This window comes from Vombatus ursinus, unplaced genomic scaffold, assembly GCF_900497805.2.
Source record: "Vombatus ursinus unplaced genomic scaffold, bare-nosed wombat genome assembly UNPS02014833.1, whole genome shotgun sequence".
Classification (NCBI taxonomy): Eukaryota; Metazoa; Chordata; class Mammalia; order Diprotodontia; family Vombatidae; genus Vombatus; species Vombatus ursinus.
This window is the reverse complement of record NW_020954611.1, coordinates 2839778-2854596: the sequence shown is the minus strand read 5'-3', so window position 1 is coordinate 2854596 and position 14819 is coordinate 2839778. Positions and strand designations below refer to the sequence as shown.

General features: G+C 41.3%; 1 protein-coding gene across 5 annotated transcripts in view; it reads right to left on the bottom strand.

Moving 5' to 3' along the window:
* Nucleotides 1–14819, bottom strand: part of TACC2 (transforming acidic coiled-coil containing protein 2) — a 308717-nt gene that overhangs the window by 233677 nt on the left and 60221 nt on the right. For all 5 annotated transcript variants that reach the window (XM_027839765.1, XM_027839767.1, XM_027839762.1 and 2 more), the window contains exon 3: nucleotides 13939–14120. In XM_027839765.1, the coding sequence (XP_027695566.1) occupies nucleotides 13939–14120 (182 nt within the window). The remainder of the gene's footprint in view (nucleotides 1–13938; nucleotides 14121–14819) is intronic.

Sequence of the window (14819 nt, the reverse complement as noted above, 5' to 3'; positions counted from 1 at the left end):
GCAGAGGGCATGATGAAATCTCCTGACATAAGGAAGTGTTTGATGTTTGTTCTCAGCACAGCCAACCTATACTCAAGAGTGTCAGGAACGAGGGTTTTTTGGCTCTCCTTCCTCAAAATAAAGGTCATCATTGTTTTTTTTACCAAGGATACTATAGTTGCTAAGTCTTTCCTCCTCAAGTTACTCCCTGGAAGTAAGTTAGGGGCTTTGGGGACATTACAAGGAGTGTTTCAGGCAGTGTCGGGCATATGGCTGACTACCTCTCCTCATAAAGTTCCACAGTGCAGCACAATGGGAAAGGAATGGAGTTTAGGGGATTTGGAATCAAATTCCAGCTCTCTCACTTACCACTGCTTGTGTGACCTTGGGCAAATCATATACTTTCTCTGGGTTTCGATTTCCTTATCAATAAAACAAAAGGGATAGGGTAGAATAGATGACCAGCCACCTTCCTGTGACCCAAAGTTTTCTAACTTACTTCCACAGCACAGCAGACATTGTGAGAATAGGGGTCACCATTTCTGGATGTACCCCAATGTGGAAATTATTAAGGAAATTGTAAAAAAGTTAATGTTCTTTGCTAACCAGAATCAATGAATTTGTTTTCCTCTGTAGGTTAACAACAACAACAAAAAAACATATGAAAGAAACCATAGCTCAACCTGTAATGTGAGCACAGACCATACCATGCAGTAAAAAAACAGAGGCAGTTTGGGGTAATGGAAAGACTCTAAATATTGAGACAGAGGACCCCAGGGTCAAGTTCTGGCTCCAACTCTCCCTCCCCCCCCAAGTAACTTTACTTTCAACCACTATGAGCCTTAGTTTCCTTAATTATCCAAAGTGGATAATAACAGTCATCAGGTCAAGCTCCCAGAATTATATTGGGGAAGGTGCTACATCAGCTGTGAGGCATTAGATAAGCCTGGGCTAGCGTTCTTAAAATGGAGATAAAGCCAGTAGGACTGCCATTCTTGCTGGAGTGTTAGGGGAACAAATGAGATCATGTTTCATGAAACACACTTTCTTTAGAATTGTAAAGCATCATATAAACCTAAATCCTCAGCACCTCCCTCTTTCTCACAAACTGAATAAAGACAAAAATCAAGTTCTTCACTTCACATCATATTTAAGGCAGTATTTTTCGCCCATCTAAATGGGAACGTGTCAGAAAATTAGTTCGGAGCAATTTAGTTAAAGGTCACAGACTCCCCAGTACACCACTTAGCAGCTCTGTGGTCTTGAGAAAGTTACTTCCAATCTCTAGGCCTGAGTGTCTTTATCTATAAAATCTTAGACTAAATGGCCGCTAAAATCTCTTCCAACTCTTCCAGGCCCTGACTCTCCGGCCCGCTGACCCCCTTTCTCCAGGACTGCAGAGGGTGAAATAAGAACCGTGCAGGGAAAATGAACTGATACCAAGGATGACTTCTGAGACCATAAAAGGTGGCTGACTCGGGAGTCAAAATGTTTTCGAGGCAGCTTCATTGAGAAGCTCTTCAAGGAAAAACATCACTTCTTTCCTGTGTTCTCCTTAGACTTTCTCCCCAGGAGAGGGCCAAAAGAATGCTCAGCAAAGCCTAAAAGGGGGATTTTCTGCTCTGTTGTTGTTTTGGTTTTTTTTTCTAAATAAGAGGCTTAGCAAAAAGGGACATTTCTGTTTCAAGTTAGTATAAAAAAAAACAAACCAAAACAAAACATTGAGATGTACATTAGGCAAGTGGGAATTTAAACAGCCAGCTGAATGTTTCTTTGGCCTGTCCAGTCACTATTGTTAGGAGGAGTTATGTAAAGGAATGAGCCTGCTGCCAGTGGCTGAAACAGAGAGAGCTCAGCTGTTTCAAGGGCTTGGAACAACTGCATGCCAGCCTGCAGCCTCTGAAAGGAGGGGAGGGGAGCAGGCAAATGTTTCCCTTCCTCCTAGCTGGATTTCCTAAGCAGCTTTTCCCAATGCCCTCATTTGGGGCTGTGCTCAGTGACAAGGCTAAAACTGACAGCCGGTTTGAATGAGATAACATCCTTTTCTGGCTCTCCAAACCAACTGAGGCTTTTGGAGTGTTCTTTTCACTGCTGTGTCCTCAGAGCTTCCAGCCCAGTGGGGCTGGAACTGGGCTCTCAAGTAACCTGTGCTCGTGACACTTTGTAGCAGAATCGGGGAAGGAGAGCAGCCCTACTTGGCCTCCCTCCTCCACTTGGGACTGCCCTGGCATCCAATCCAGTACCAGTATGAAGTCGAATAGAATTTCACCAATTTCTAGGCTCAGAGGCCTGGTTCTACAAGAATTTGCTTATTTCTTTAAGGTGAAGTCACTGAGCAAACCAGCTAAAAACACAGACTAGAAATCAACTGGTCTAATTCCCTTATTTTTGTTTTGTTTTGTTTATCCAAATACATGATTTGGTCAACATAAAAAACTTCTGGTATAGAAACTCCCTCTACCATTTAAATCAAGAATTCCTCTATAATTTATAGTCTTAGGGATACTGAATCTATACTATACTATATTATAGTATATACTATGCTATAATGTACAGATGCTGTACTATAGTATAATATATACTATACACTATAGTATATGCTATACTTTGGAATAGTATATATTATACTATAATCTGGCATACTGAGAAGTTTAAATGAGTTGCTTATGGTTGCATAGCTACTGACCTGCTATCTATTCCTCCAATAGCTTCTCCCTTTACAAATGAGAAAATTGAGGCCCAGAGAGGTAACATTACTGGCCCAAAGTCATACAGCTGATCAGAAACAAAAATAAGACTGAAAAACATGTCTACTGACTATGTGGAGATGAGACCTTGGCTGTACGTTTGGGATGGGAATTTTTAAGTTTGCTAGCTCTCTCTATCCAGGAGAAGTACAGTTTCTAAATTATACTGGGAACCAAGGAAATTTGCAAATTGTGAAGGTTAAACATGCTGTATGCACCGCTATACAACAATTTCAAGGTGGTTATTTTTTCATCTAGTTGGACAGCTCAATTCCTGTCCAGAGTAGAGAACTATGAACTTACATGTTCACTAATATCCAGATTAGCTAAAAGATACCTAGATGCAGCTACTGAGTGGGGATCTTTTTTTAAGTCAGCCACTCACATCCCTTTCTCACTACCCTAGGTAGAGCCAGAAGAACACACACACCCCCAAAAAACACAACTCACCCAAGGTTTAGGATTACAGTTATAAGTTCCTAAAGGCACCACACATGAACTGTCTGAAAATAATATATATCAAAATGGCATGCCATTCCTGCCACACACTGGAAGGATTATCATGTTAGTCTGAGAGTGTTTTATCATTGGCATCTCTTTCATGTCTCCATCAATTTTTTCTGTGTTTTTAAAAAAGTATATATGAATCAGGAACCAAATGTCTTACTTCAAGGAACTTCTGGGATCATATTTACAATATGACCTGTGTAAGACAGTATAAAATATTGATTCCTAATCCTGGAAAATGCTTTAGAAAGTTAGATTGCCAAATGTCTCCAGCTGGGCAAGGCTGACTTTTCAGAAACCATAGAAAGGTTTGGAGGCTTGCCAAATGCCTTCCCCACCTGCTGGTTGATGCCTGAAATTCTAATAGAAGGCAGCCTCATTCCTTTAGCTTAAAGCTTTGACCCTGGTTGGATAGTCATATTTCCAGGAGAGCTAAGTTGTTATCAGTCATTTCCACTTTAGTGTGAATGTTTTGAATCCTTTCTCACGATTAAGAGAAATGAAAAGGTTTGGGGTATGTGGTAAGAATGGGAAGATGGAAAGAAGAAGTAACCCAAATTTGATTTGTTTTGAAATTTTTTTCCAAAGGCCAACATGACTTTTTTGCATAGTTTATTTATATTTGGATAGAAAGAATGTGTGATTTAATGGAAAGAAAAGTCAGAAAACTTAGGTTTAAGTCCATTCTCTATCAGTCACAACCTGTGGGCAAATCATTTGATCCCACTAAACTTCAATTTATCTATAGAATGAGGGTGAAAATAAAATTAGAACTGCCCAACTCTATTGGGAAAAGGGGACAGCTGAGTGGCGTAGTGGATAGAGCATAGGGCCTGGAGTCAAGAAGATCTGAGTTCAAATCCAGGCTCAGATACTTACTAGCCATGTGACTCTGGACAAATCACTTGACCCTGTTTGCCTCAGTTTCCCCATCTGTAAAATGAACTGGAGAAGGAAATGGCAAACCACTCCAGTATCTCTGCCAAGAAAATGTAGATGGGGTCACAAAGAGTCAGACATGAACTGAAACAACTGAATAACAGCAAGAGACTACGTGAGTGAAAACAAAGGAACTGGTGTGTGATGCTTAAAAAGTTGGGGACATAGAATTTCTGGGTAACTATTAATAAAAGGGTCAGTGACACTCTGGAATGCCAAAGACCAATCATGGTGGTGGGGCTCACAGTTTATATGCCCTTGGAAGAGTGGGTGTTCCTGAGGGTACCAATCAACTCTGATTGGTTAACAATTAATGAGAGAGAATAAATATTACAATGATAGGTGGACTTATTCTAATGAGGGGCTTTGGAGTGTTACTTTAATTAGGACACTTCCAAATTTCCCCCAGGGAAATCTAGATAAAGAATCTACCTCCCCTAGCCAAGTCAGAGAGGAAGACAATAGGCCAGGAGTTTCACCTTAGATTAAATTCCTAATAAGGTTGGGTGGGGTAGCAATACCTAAATTGAGGAGAATGTTAATCCTATCTGCTATCATCAGTCCTGTGCTTCAGAGGCTGAGGACTTTAGAAAAAAGGGGAACTCTGGAACTCCCCAAATCATTGGTTACTAATAATAGTTTCTCAGGTGCCAAAGAAGCTGCAGAGTTGGAATCAACAAGACTTGACAGCTAATTGGTACAGAAGCTGAAGGACAGGGAAAAGTCTAGGAAGATGCCCTGGTTTTACACCTGGGTGCTATCAACAGAAATGGTGAAATGTCGTGCAACAGGAGAAGGGAAGAAAATAAGGACTTACTAAGCACCTACTATGAGCCAGGCACTGTGCTAAGCACTTTACAAATATCATCTCATTTGATCCTCACAACAACCCTGCGAGGTAGGTCCTAAAGGTGAGTTTGGGGGGAAATACTATTTCTCCTTTGGACACGTTGCACTTAAGATGTCTACCGGACCTCAGGTGATGTCCAGCCTCTCATTGGACGTCTAGCATAATAATATGGAAACTTATTCAGGCATCTAATTTAATTCTTTAAAACCCATTTGGAATTTCTCCTATAGGAAAAATTATATAATCAGCATTAACTACTTTGTCTTTTAAGTAAAGATAGCACCTCATATTTCTATCAAACTTTTAGGTTTAGAAAATACTTGCCTGGTACATGGTAGACACAATAAATGCTTGTGGAATTGACTCTTCTCATAACATTGTAAGTCATGTGAATATTATTCTCTCAGTTTTAAAAATAGCCTCAGAGGGGGGCAGCTAGGTGACGCAGTGGGTAGAGCTCCAGATTCAGAGTCAGGAGGACCTGAGTTCAAATGCAGCCTCAGATACTTGACACTTACTAGCTGTGTGACCCTGGGCAGATCACTTACCCCTGATTGCCTCACCAAAAAGCAAAAAAAAAAAAAAATAGCCTTAGAGTGGTTAAGTGACTTGCTCAAAGTAACACAGCAAATAGGAGAGTCAGGATTCAAAAACACCTTTGCTTACTTGAGGCTCAGTGCTTTGACCCCTACGCTCTGTTGTCTTTCAAATCCTATAAAGTGAAGGACTCTTCACTCTATATAGCTATACTCTTTTAAAACTTACTATATGATAGGGTGAAAGAAAGAGTCAGAATGAACTGAGTTTAAATCCAGCCTGAGACATTCACTTGCTAGCCTCAGTTTCCTTATCTGTAAAATGGCGGTAATAATAGTACCTGGGACAGCTAGGTGGTGCAGTGGATTAAGTGCTGAGTCTAAAGTCAGGAAGACCCAAATTCAAATTCAGCCTCAGACACTTACCAGCTGTGTGACTCTGGGCAAGTCACTTAACCTCAGTTTCCTCATCTGTAAAATGAGCTGGAGAAGGAAATGGCAAACCACTACAATATTTCTGCCAAGAAAACCCCAAATGAGGTCACAAAAAAAACCAAAAAATGGACAGGACTGAAACAACTCAGCAACAACAAATAGTACCTACTTCACAGGGCTGTTGTGAGGACCAGTTTGTAAAGTGCTTTGTAAACCTTAGAATGCTATCTCAATGCTAGCCTTTGCAGCTGCCCTTGTTTGTTGTTACTTAGGAACTAAAGATCCAAAAGACTGGTTACTGGTGAAAAGCTAATTGGATTATTAGGATTATTTAGAAGACCATCCTTGGTGTTCTGAAAAAGGGCTGGCTTGCTCTTCTCAGGAGGAAATGGAGACCTACTGAACACGGGGACCCAAAAAAGGATTTCATTGGCTGAGACAAAGCAGTATTTTTTATCATAGCCCCATCTTCAGGGGCTATTACGTGGGGATGTTGGATTTGAAGACTGAGCTGCTATCTAGACTTGCTAGGCAAGCCTGCTAGGCTTTCCTCAATATAAGTTTCTCGTATTTTCAAATTATAAATCCCTCATAGAAGCAGCATGGATGTGTGATTTATACAATATATTTTTCTCCAACCAGCGCCAAGTCAGCTGCCCTTTCTCTTAAGGACAGCATCTTCTCACTCATAAAAGTCACGCCAAAGAGCTCTCTGGGAGTGCTTGCTTCCTGTTGGGGGTGTCAGTGAGTCAGCCACAGGCCAAGGAGGGGTGGAGGCTGAGTCCCGTCCTGTCCCATCCCATGCTGACACATCCTGGCATGTCAAGAGTATGGGCGTGGAGCAGGGATTTTACAAGAGTGTCAGGGAGGGGTAGAAATGAGCAGCTTAAGAAAATGCTGGGCATTTATAAAAAGCTTCTCTTAGTGACCCAGGGGTGGGGAACCTGTATCCTCGGAGGCCACATGTGGACCTCTGAATCCAAATTTCACAAATCTGTTCTGTGAAGTTTGGATTCAGTCAAAGGGCCGCACTTGAGGACTTACAGGGCCACATGTGGCCTCAAGACCTGTCTTAGTCCATCTGGCCAGACTCGCTATTTTATAACCCAGATCATATTTTTAGGTTTGATTGATTTGGTGGGTGGAGGGGGTTGTTTGCTTTGGTTTGGTTTTGTTAGGACTAAGAAATTTCATTTATAGACTGGCTTCTGATGATAGATTGAATTTACACATTTTCAATTCAATTAACATTTATTAAGCACCCACTATGTGCCAGGCACTGGCTAAACACGTAAATCACCCTGCAAATGGTTTGGGAAACATTCTTCCTCTTCGTGTGAAGCCCTATATTTTCTCAAGTCATTTTGCATTTTTCATGTATCCTTCCTTTCTTCCCTCTTAAGGTGCGGCTACCCAAAACACCATAACGTTTTAGCTATAGAAAATGAAAAATTTTTATAGAAAATGAAAATTTTTCTATAAGAAGTCATGGTGATGACTTTAATAAGCATACCCTATCATTTTTTCCTGGAGCTAAGTGGAATCTAGAAATTACAATTAAAAGTTAACAGAGTCCGTTGTAATAATAACAGCACCCCACAAGTAAGCAGATTGGAAGCAGGGCTAACAAGATAAGGAGTGATCTCTGCCTCTGCCTTCCGGAGATCAGAGATATTTAGACTTTAGAATGTCAAAGCTGAGCGAGATTCTAGCAAGTTTACTTTAAAGATGATGAAATGAAGAATCAGAGAGGCTGAGTCACCCTCCCCCCTATCCCCACTGCCCTTGAAGGTCATTCAGCTAGTTGGTGACAGAAGGCCAGTTTCCTGGCACTGGATCCAATTCTCTTTCTGGATTCTGCTACATAGAAACATCTGTTGATAAACAAAGTTATCAACACACCAACATGTTGGTATACTGAAAAGTCATTACGATTCTATTTCAGGACAAAGAAAGAAACAACCACCCAATACAGGAATGGCTGATATCCTAATATTCAGGACATTTTAAGGCAGGAAATAAAGGATCTGTCTCTTAAAGATTGATGATAAATAATATTATCTTTCATATGCAAAGGAGACTGACCTACCATTGGTTTTGATTCTGTTGTACAAAAGTCAGAATGAGTTGAAGTTGATACACCCACACGATGCTACCTTGTGACAAATTGCATGACAGCTGTCTGGGGTTAGGCATGCAGTCCAACTATGCTAAGTTCAAAAACAGCAACTGACATCTATGTAGAATGGTATTGCTTTCTTTGCAACCACCCTGTATAGCATAACTATTTTTACTTCTATTTTACAGAGAGGGAAACTGAGGCCCAAGGTCAAATAGCTAGCAAGTGGCAAAGCTTTGACTTGAATTCAGGTCTTCTGGCTGTAAATCCATTGCTTTTCTCACTATACTATGGCCACCAGAAATGTTTGGTTTAATTGCCCATTAAGCAATATGGGATAAACATTTATTAAGCACCTATTAAGTGCCAGCACTGTGCTAAATGCTTTACAAATATCTCATCTGATTGTCATAACAACCTCAAGAGGCAGGTGCATAATAGCATATCCCCATTTTACAGTTGAGGAAACTGAGGCAGATAGAGGTCAGATGACTTTCCCAGAGTCACACAGCTAGTAAGTATCATAGGCTGGATTTGAACTCAGGTCGTTCTGACTCCAGAACAGTGCTTTATCCAATATATCAGCTACCTACCTTTAAACCATAAAGTAACAATAATAACAATAACTAACATTTATACAGTGCTATATGCCAGGCATGGTGCTAAGTGCTTTATAACCACTATCTCATTTGGTCCTTACAACAACCCTGGAAGGTAGGTGCTATTATTATCTCCATTTTACAGTTGAGGAAACTGAGGCAGATAGCAGTTAGATTGGATTTGAACTCACATCTTTCTGTCTCTAGACCCAGAGCTCTAGCTACTGTGTCAGCTAGCTGCCTTTAATCAAAAAGGCCAAAGACCTATAGATTTTATTTTAAAAGCTTATGAAAATGACCTACAAAAACTATAATTCTGGATCTAAGATCAATTCTTTTAATTTTAATTTCCTCTGTCCCCTTACTTGAATTTCTTTTAGGGTCACTAAGCTAAAAGCACAGTGATACAAACTTAAATTTTGCTTCAACTTCAAAGAGCCCAAAATAGGGCTTACTATAAACAAGATCATAGAAGTATAGCTGAAGAACCGGAAGAGGTCCCAGAACCCATCTTCTCCAACACCCTCACTTTATAGACTGAAGCCTGGAGAGATTTAGTGATCTGCCAAGGTCACACAGGCAAGTAGGAAGCGAAGGCAAGATTTGAACCTATCTGTAAAATGATGATAATAGCCAACTTCAGGGGGTGTTGTGAAGATCCAATAAGATTGTCTACTTTGCCAAGTAAAGTGCTTTGCAAACCTCAAAATGTCATGTAAATGTCAGTTATTAGCATTATGCTCAGGAATCACATTCCCCAGACCTCATCTAGGCCAACAACATAGTTATGTCCAAACTGCATAGTTATGTCTCCCTGTCTCTGGTTCCCACCTCAATCAATATGTCCAATGCACTACAGATAATGAACTTAATATTAGTTAATTACATATTTAAGCATAGCATGCATTTCTGCCTCCCCTGTTGCATATAGGATAAAGTCTAAACATCTTAGCTTAGCATTCAAAGCTCACTAAATTTTATTACCCATGATAATAGCAATAATTGGTATTTATATAGCATTTTAAGGTTTGCAGAGCACTTTACAAATGTTATCTCATTTGATTCTCACAATACCCTTGTGAGGTAGGTGCTATTATTATCTCCATGTCATAGATGGGGAAATTGAGGCTGAAAGAAGTTAAATGACCCAGCTAATCTGTGTCTGAAGCAGGATTTGAACTCCTGACATTAGAATGTCTCAGGACACCAGGTTTAGCGCTCTCTCTACTAGGCCACCTCACTTTCATTTTGGTCCTTATCCAGTTATCCAGACTTATCTCTAAGCCTTCTCCTACTTAAATCCACCACCCAAGCCACATTGGTCTATCCATTGTTTCCTAAATAAGTTGGATCCTTTCTGCCTTTGCTCATCCAAACCACTCAACTAGTTCAGCAATATCACTGGTTCACTCCAGTGATGCAGATTGCAGCCCCTCATGCCTGCTTATCCTCTGTGACCCCAGTCCATGTCTTCTGACTAGCTCAGCATGGAGGTCCGATGCGCTGAAAGTCTTCCTTGTGTTGGATATGCATGAAGCACGTGGGGCATCTTTATCAGTCATCGCTCCTCCTTCACTATGTAAGCAAAAGAAATTATTTTCTTCTTTCCTGCTCATTTATTTCCACGATCATGTTTCTATGGCTTCTCTTTGGTCATTCCTTGTTTGTAACATGGTGCAGCCTGATCATGCCCACTACACAGCTCTTTATCATCACAATATCTCTTGCACATGTCACCCTCTCCCTACTCCTATAGCCACTACTCAAGTTCAAGCCCTCAGCACTTTTTACCTGGACTATTGAAATCACCAGGGGCAGCTAGGTGGTGCAGTGGATAGAATGCAGGACTTGGAGTCAGGAAGACCTGAGTTCAAATCTGACCTCAGACACTTACTAACTATATGACCCTGGGCAAGTCACTTAACCCTGTTTGCCTCAGTTTCCTCATGTGTAAATTGAGCTAGAGAAGAAAATGGCAAACCTCTCCAGTATCTTTGGCAAGAAAACCTTAAATAGGGTCACAAAGAGTCAGACGTGACTGAAACGACTGAAATTACTCAGCAACAACAAATTGAAATCACCTCACAATTGGTCTCCCTGCCTCAAGTCCCTCCTCAATCCTCTTCTCAGCTGCCAAAGTGATTTTCCTAAGGTGCTGGTCCAACCATGTCACTCCAAACCCCAATAAACGTCAGTGGTTCTTTATTACCTGCCGAATGAAATATAAACTCCTCTATTTGACATTTAAATTTCTTCACAGTCTGATCCCTCTCTCCCTTTCAGTCTTTTTACACTTTATGTCCTTCTACATACTCCACTACCCAGCCAGTCTACTTGCTCTTCTCCCACATGGCATTCCATCTCCCACCCTTTGCACTGGCCTGCCCGCCATGCCTGGAATACTCTAGCTCCTCACTTCTGCCTCTTAGCTTCCCTGGCATCCTTCAAGACCCAACTTAAAGCCCACCTTCTACAGGACGCCTTTCCTAGTCCCTCTAGTTTCTACTGTCTTTCCCTCTAGGATTACTTTTCATTTTCTTTCTTTCTGTCTCTGTCTCCCTGTCTCTCTCCTGCTTCTCCCTCCTTCCTCTCACTCTGTCTCCTTGTCTCTGTCTCTTTCTCCCTCACTCCCTCTCTTGCTTCTCCCCATCCCCACTCATTGTCTTTTTCTGTCTGTCTCTCTATATATATACACACACACATATACATGTGTACATATACATATATATGTACACACATACATATATGTGTGTTTGTATAGAAAGAGACACACAGAGAGAAACAGAGAGAGAGACAGAGAGTCTTCTATGAATCTAGTTATTTATATGTTGTCTTCCACTTGGAAGTTGATAGGTGGTACAGTGGATAGAGCCCCAAGCCTGAAGTCAGAAAGACCTGAGTTCAAATCCTACCTCAGATATTTAGTATCTATGTGACCCTGGGCAAGCCACTTAACCTCTGTTTGCCTCAGTTTCCTCATCTGTAAAATGGGGATAATAATAGCACCTACCTTGAAGGGTTGTTGTGAGGTTCAAATGAAATAATATCTGTAAAACACTTAGTTCAATGTCTGGCACATAGGAAGCACTTAATAACCACTTATTGACTGACGTGTGCTTTGAAAGATTCTCATTTTCAGTTCTTCAGAGATGACAGTATTCTATGACTTAGTGCCAAACAACAATACTAGAAGAATATCAGTATTTAAAAGATGTATCTTCACTTCAGGGAGAAGTTTGAGAGGGGCATTAAGGGAACTTTGCAGATCCCCCAAGGCAATTCAGCCCATTCTACCCCTCCTGCTTCATTCTGAGTCCACTTCATTATCCATTTGCAGTCTCTATTCGTTCTGCCATGTACACCGGCAGACAAGCTCAACAGCCCATTCTCGTCACTGCATGTCATTGTCTGATGACACAAGGTAGCTTGTGCTACCTTTTCCACATCTTCACAACTGGATTGTTAGTTTTTCAAGAGTTTAACATTAGGCATCTGCCCTTGTGTTCTTGTAGTCTCAGTGCCTGGCACATAGTTGGCATTCAATAGCTTGCATCTCTTGTTGATGATAAGGATTTACTATCTGGCAATAGGAAATTCCTTCTTTCGGCAAGTATGGGAAGAGACTACCTTCCCATTGCATTTCTGTTTCAGTAAGAGGAAAACTTTCAGAGAAAAAAAAAGTGATGGAGGCTGGGGTCGTGAGAAGTAAAGGAACTTAGCTCTTACTGCCCTTCCAGATGTGAGGCCAAACCAAAACCCAGATCCATAAACTGCTGAAGGACTCTCTCAACCACCATGAAAAGAAGAAAGAAACCTTGGGTCTCTGCCAAAGGTGCTTTCTGTTATGCATAAATTTCAGGAAAAAAAAAATCAGTCATTAATTAATTTGATGGTCATACTGAGCTAATTAAGTTGTCTGGTTGAAAACAGAAATTAAAACCACCATGTAGTTACTAGGGCTAAAAAGCACTCTAAAAAAAGGAAAAAGGGGGAAAGGAAACCCCAAGTAGAAGAGAAGGGTGAAAAGTGATACCATTCTGTGAAGGCTGGTTTCCTCTCTGGGACAACAACATTCGGAATCTCAGTTGCTTCCATTTCCCTGCAAAAATCTTCCACTCATACAAGAGAGTAGCCAGTCCCTCCTCCTGAAACCACACAGCTAAATCACATAATGAGTCATGTTGGCCACTTGCAGAAAATGAGGAGGGATGGGGGGGGGGAGGTTGTGATTTCCAAACACCTGTAGTCAATTGCATTTATTTTGAGCAGCCAAAACCCCAAATTGGAACCTCTTTGCAGAGCTGCTATGGCTAGCATCTTTTGGGAATGGCTATGGCACAGTGTGCTTTTAGACCTAAGGACGAAAAATCACCTATACTTGATAGTGTCATATAGCAAAGGAAACAGCGAGGCCTCAGAGTGGAGCAAATCCGAGTGTGGCCGGTCTCTTGGAAAAGAGTCATCAGGGATGTTCTTGGTATGTTGAACCTAGCCAAGAACTGACTACACAAATCAAAGAATCTGAATTTTAGTCAATTTCTGGGCTATGCCCATCAAGCCCATTTGGACATTTATTCTTTGCCTGAGTTTACCACCCAAATGATAAATTATCTACTGCAATAATCAGCCCTGTCATCAAGAGAGCCAGGAAGTGGACATTTCAGAAAGGTCTTTTCATTTTCTCAATCTTACATTTCAAGATCTGCACTTAAGAGTCTATCTGAAAGTGAACTTGGGGGGAATAAGGGCCTATAATTAGCACATTTACTAGATGGCTAGAAGAAAACATCCCCATCTAGTAAACTATATTCTCCTTAGGGGCCTGAACTTTTTTTTTTTTTTGTGGGGCAATCGGGGTTAAGTGACTTGCCCAGGATCACACAGCTAGTGTCAAGTGTGAGTGGATTTGAACTCAGGTCCTCCTGACTCCAGGGCTGGTGCTCTATCCACTGTGCCACCTAGCTGCCCCTCTGAACTGTTTTTCCTTTTGTCTTTGTAGCCCTAGGGCCTAGCACAGTGTATGCACTTATTAAATGCTTATTTGACTTGCATTTTCTAATACCCTGGCACAAGTTGATCCTAAAGAGAGAAGTGAAGAGCAGTGAGGTTTTCATCTCTTTTCTATGGGTTGTCTGGTGTTAGTTTGGATTGTCTAAGCAACAAGCATCCAGGCTGTCATATGCCAGACCATGCCATGACTATGGTTTTCTTAAAAATGTATTCCTACCTGGTGGCACTGCTCAGTAATGTCGGTGTAGCTTCAGCATGGGGCACAGCCGTAGTTGGCCAGACACCAGGGGAGTTACTGCTGTTACCAGTGTTTCCAGTTTTCTTTCCCTGTTTCTGCTTTGTATCATAACTATTTCCAGCAGGCTGTGCTGCATTTGGTGCAGGTATCGGTGACACCCCCTGAAAAGAGAGAAGGGTGGGGAAAGCAATGAAAGGAAATTAAATAATGCATAAAGAGAGGAGAGGACATCAGCAGACCACCGGTCTCACTGCTGTCATGGAACAAAGCTTTCAACACGGGAAGTCATCCTAGTTTCTCTATTCTTACTCCCCAGTAGCAGCCAGGAGTCACCTAAAGGTCTTTGAACTCCTAGCTATGATCAACTGGTTCAGGGCTCCCCATGTGTGCTGTTGTTGAATCACTTCAGTTGTGTCTGGCTCCCCACGACCCCATTTGGAACTTTCTTGGCAAAGATATTGGAGTGGTTTCCCATTCCCTCTCCAGCTCATTTTACAGATAAGGAAACTGAGGCAAACAGGGTGAAGTGACTTGTCCAGGGTCACACGGAGATAAGTATCTGAAACTGGATTTTAACTCAGATCCTCTTGACTCCAGGGCTCAAGCTTTATCCACTGTGCCACTTATCTGCCCTAATATACAGAAGACAGTATAAAATATGGCAAAACTAAATTACTTTCTATAGTATTTAGCACATAGTAGGAGCTTAATAAATGTTTATTGATTGATTGGTTGATTGATTGATTTTCTAGGATGAGAGCTCCCCAACCTTGCTCAACAGTGCTCTCTCTGATTTCCCAGGCTCTAGATCCTGCCAACCAAAACCTCTGCTCCTGTCTACTCCTCCCAGTTGTAGCAGA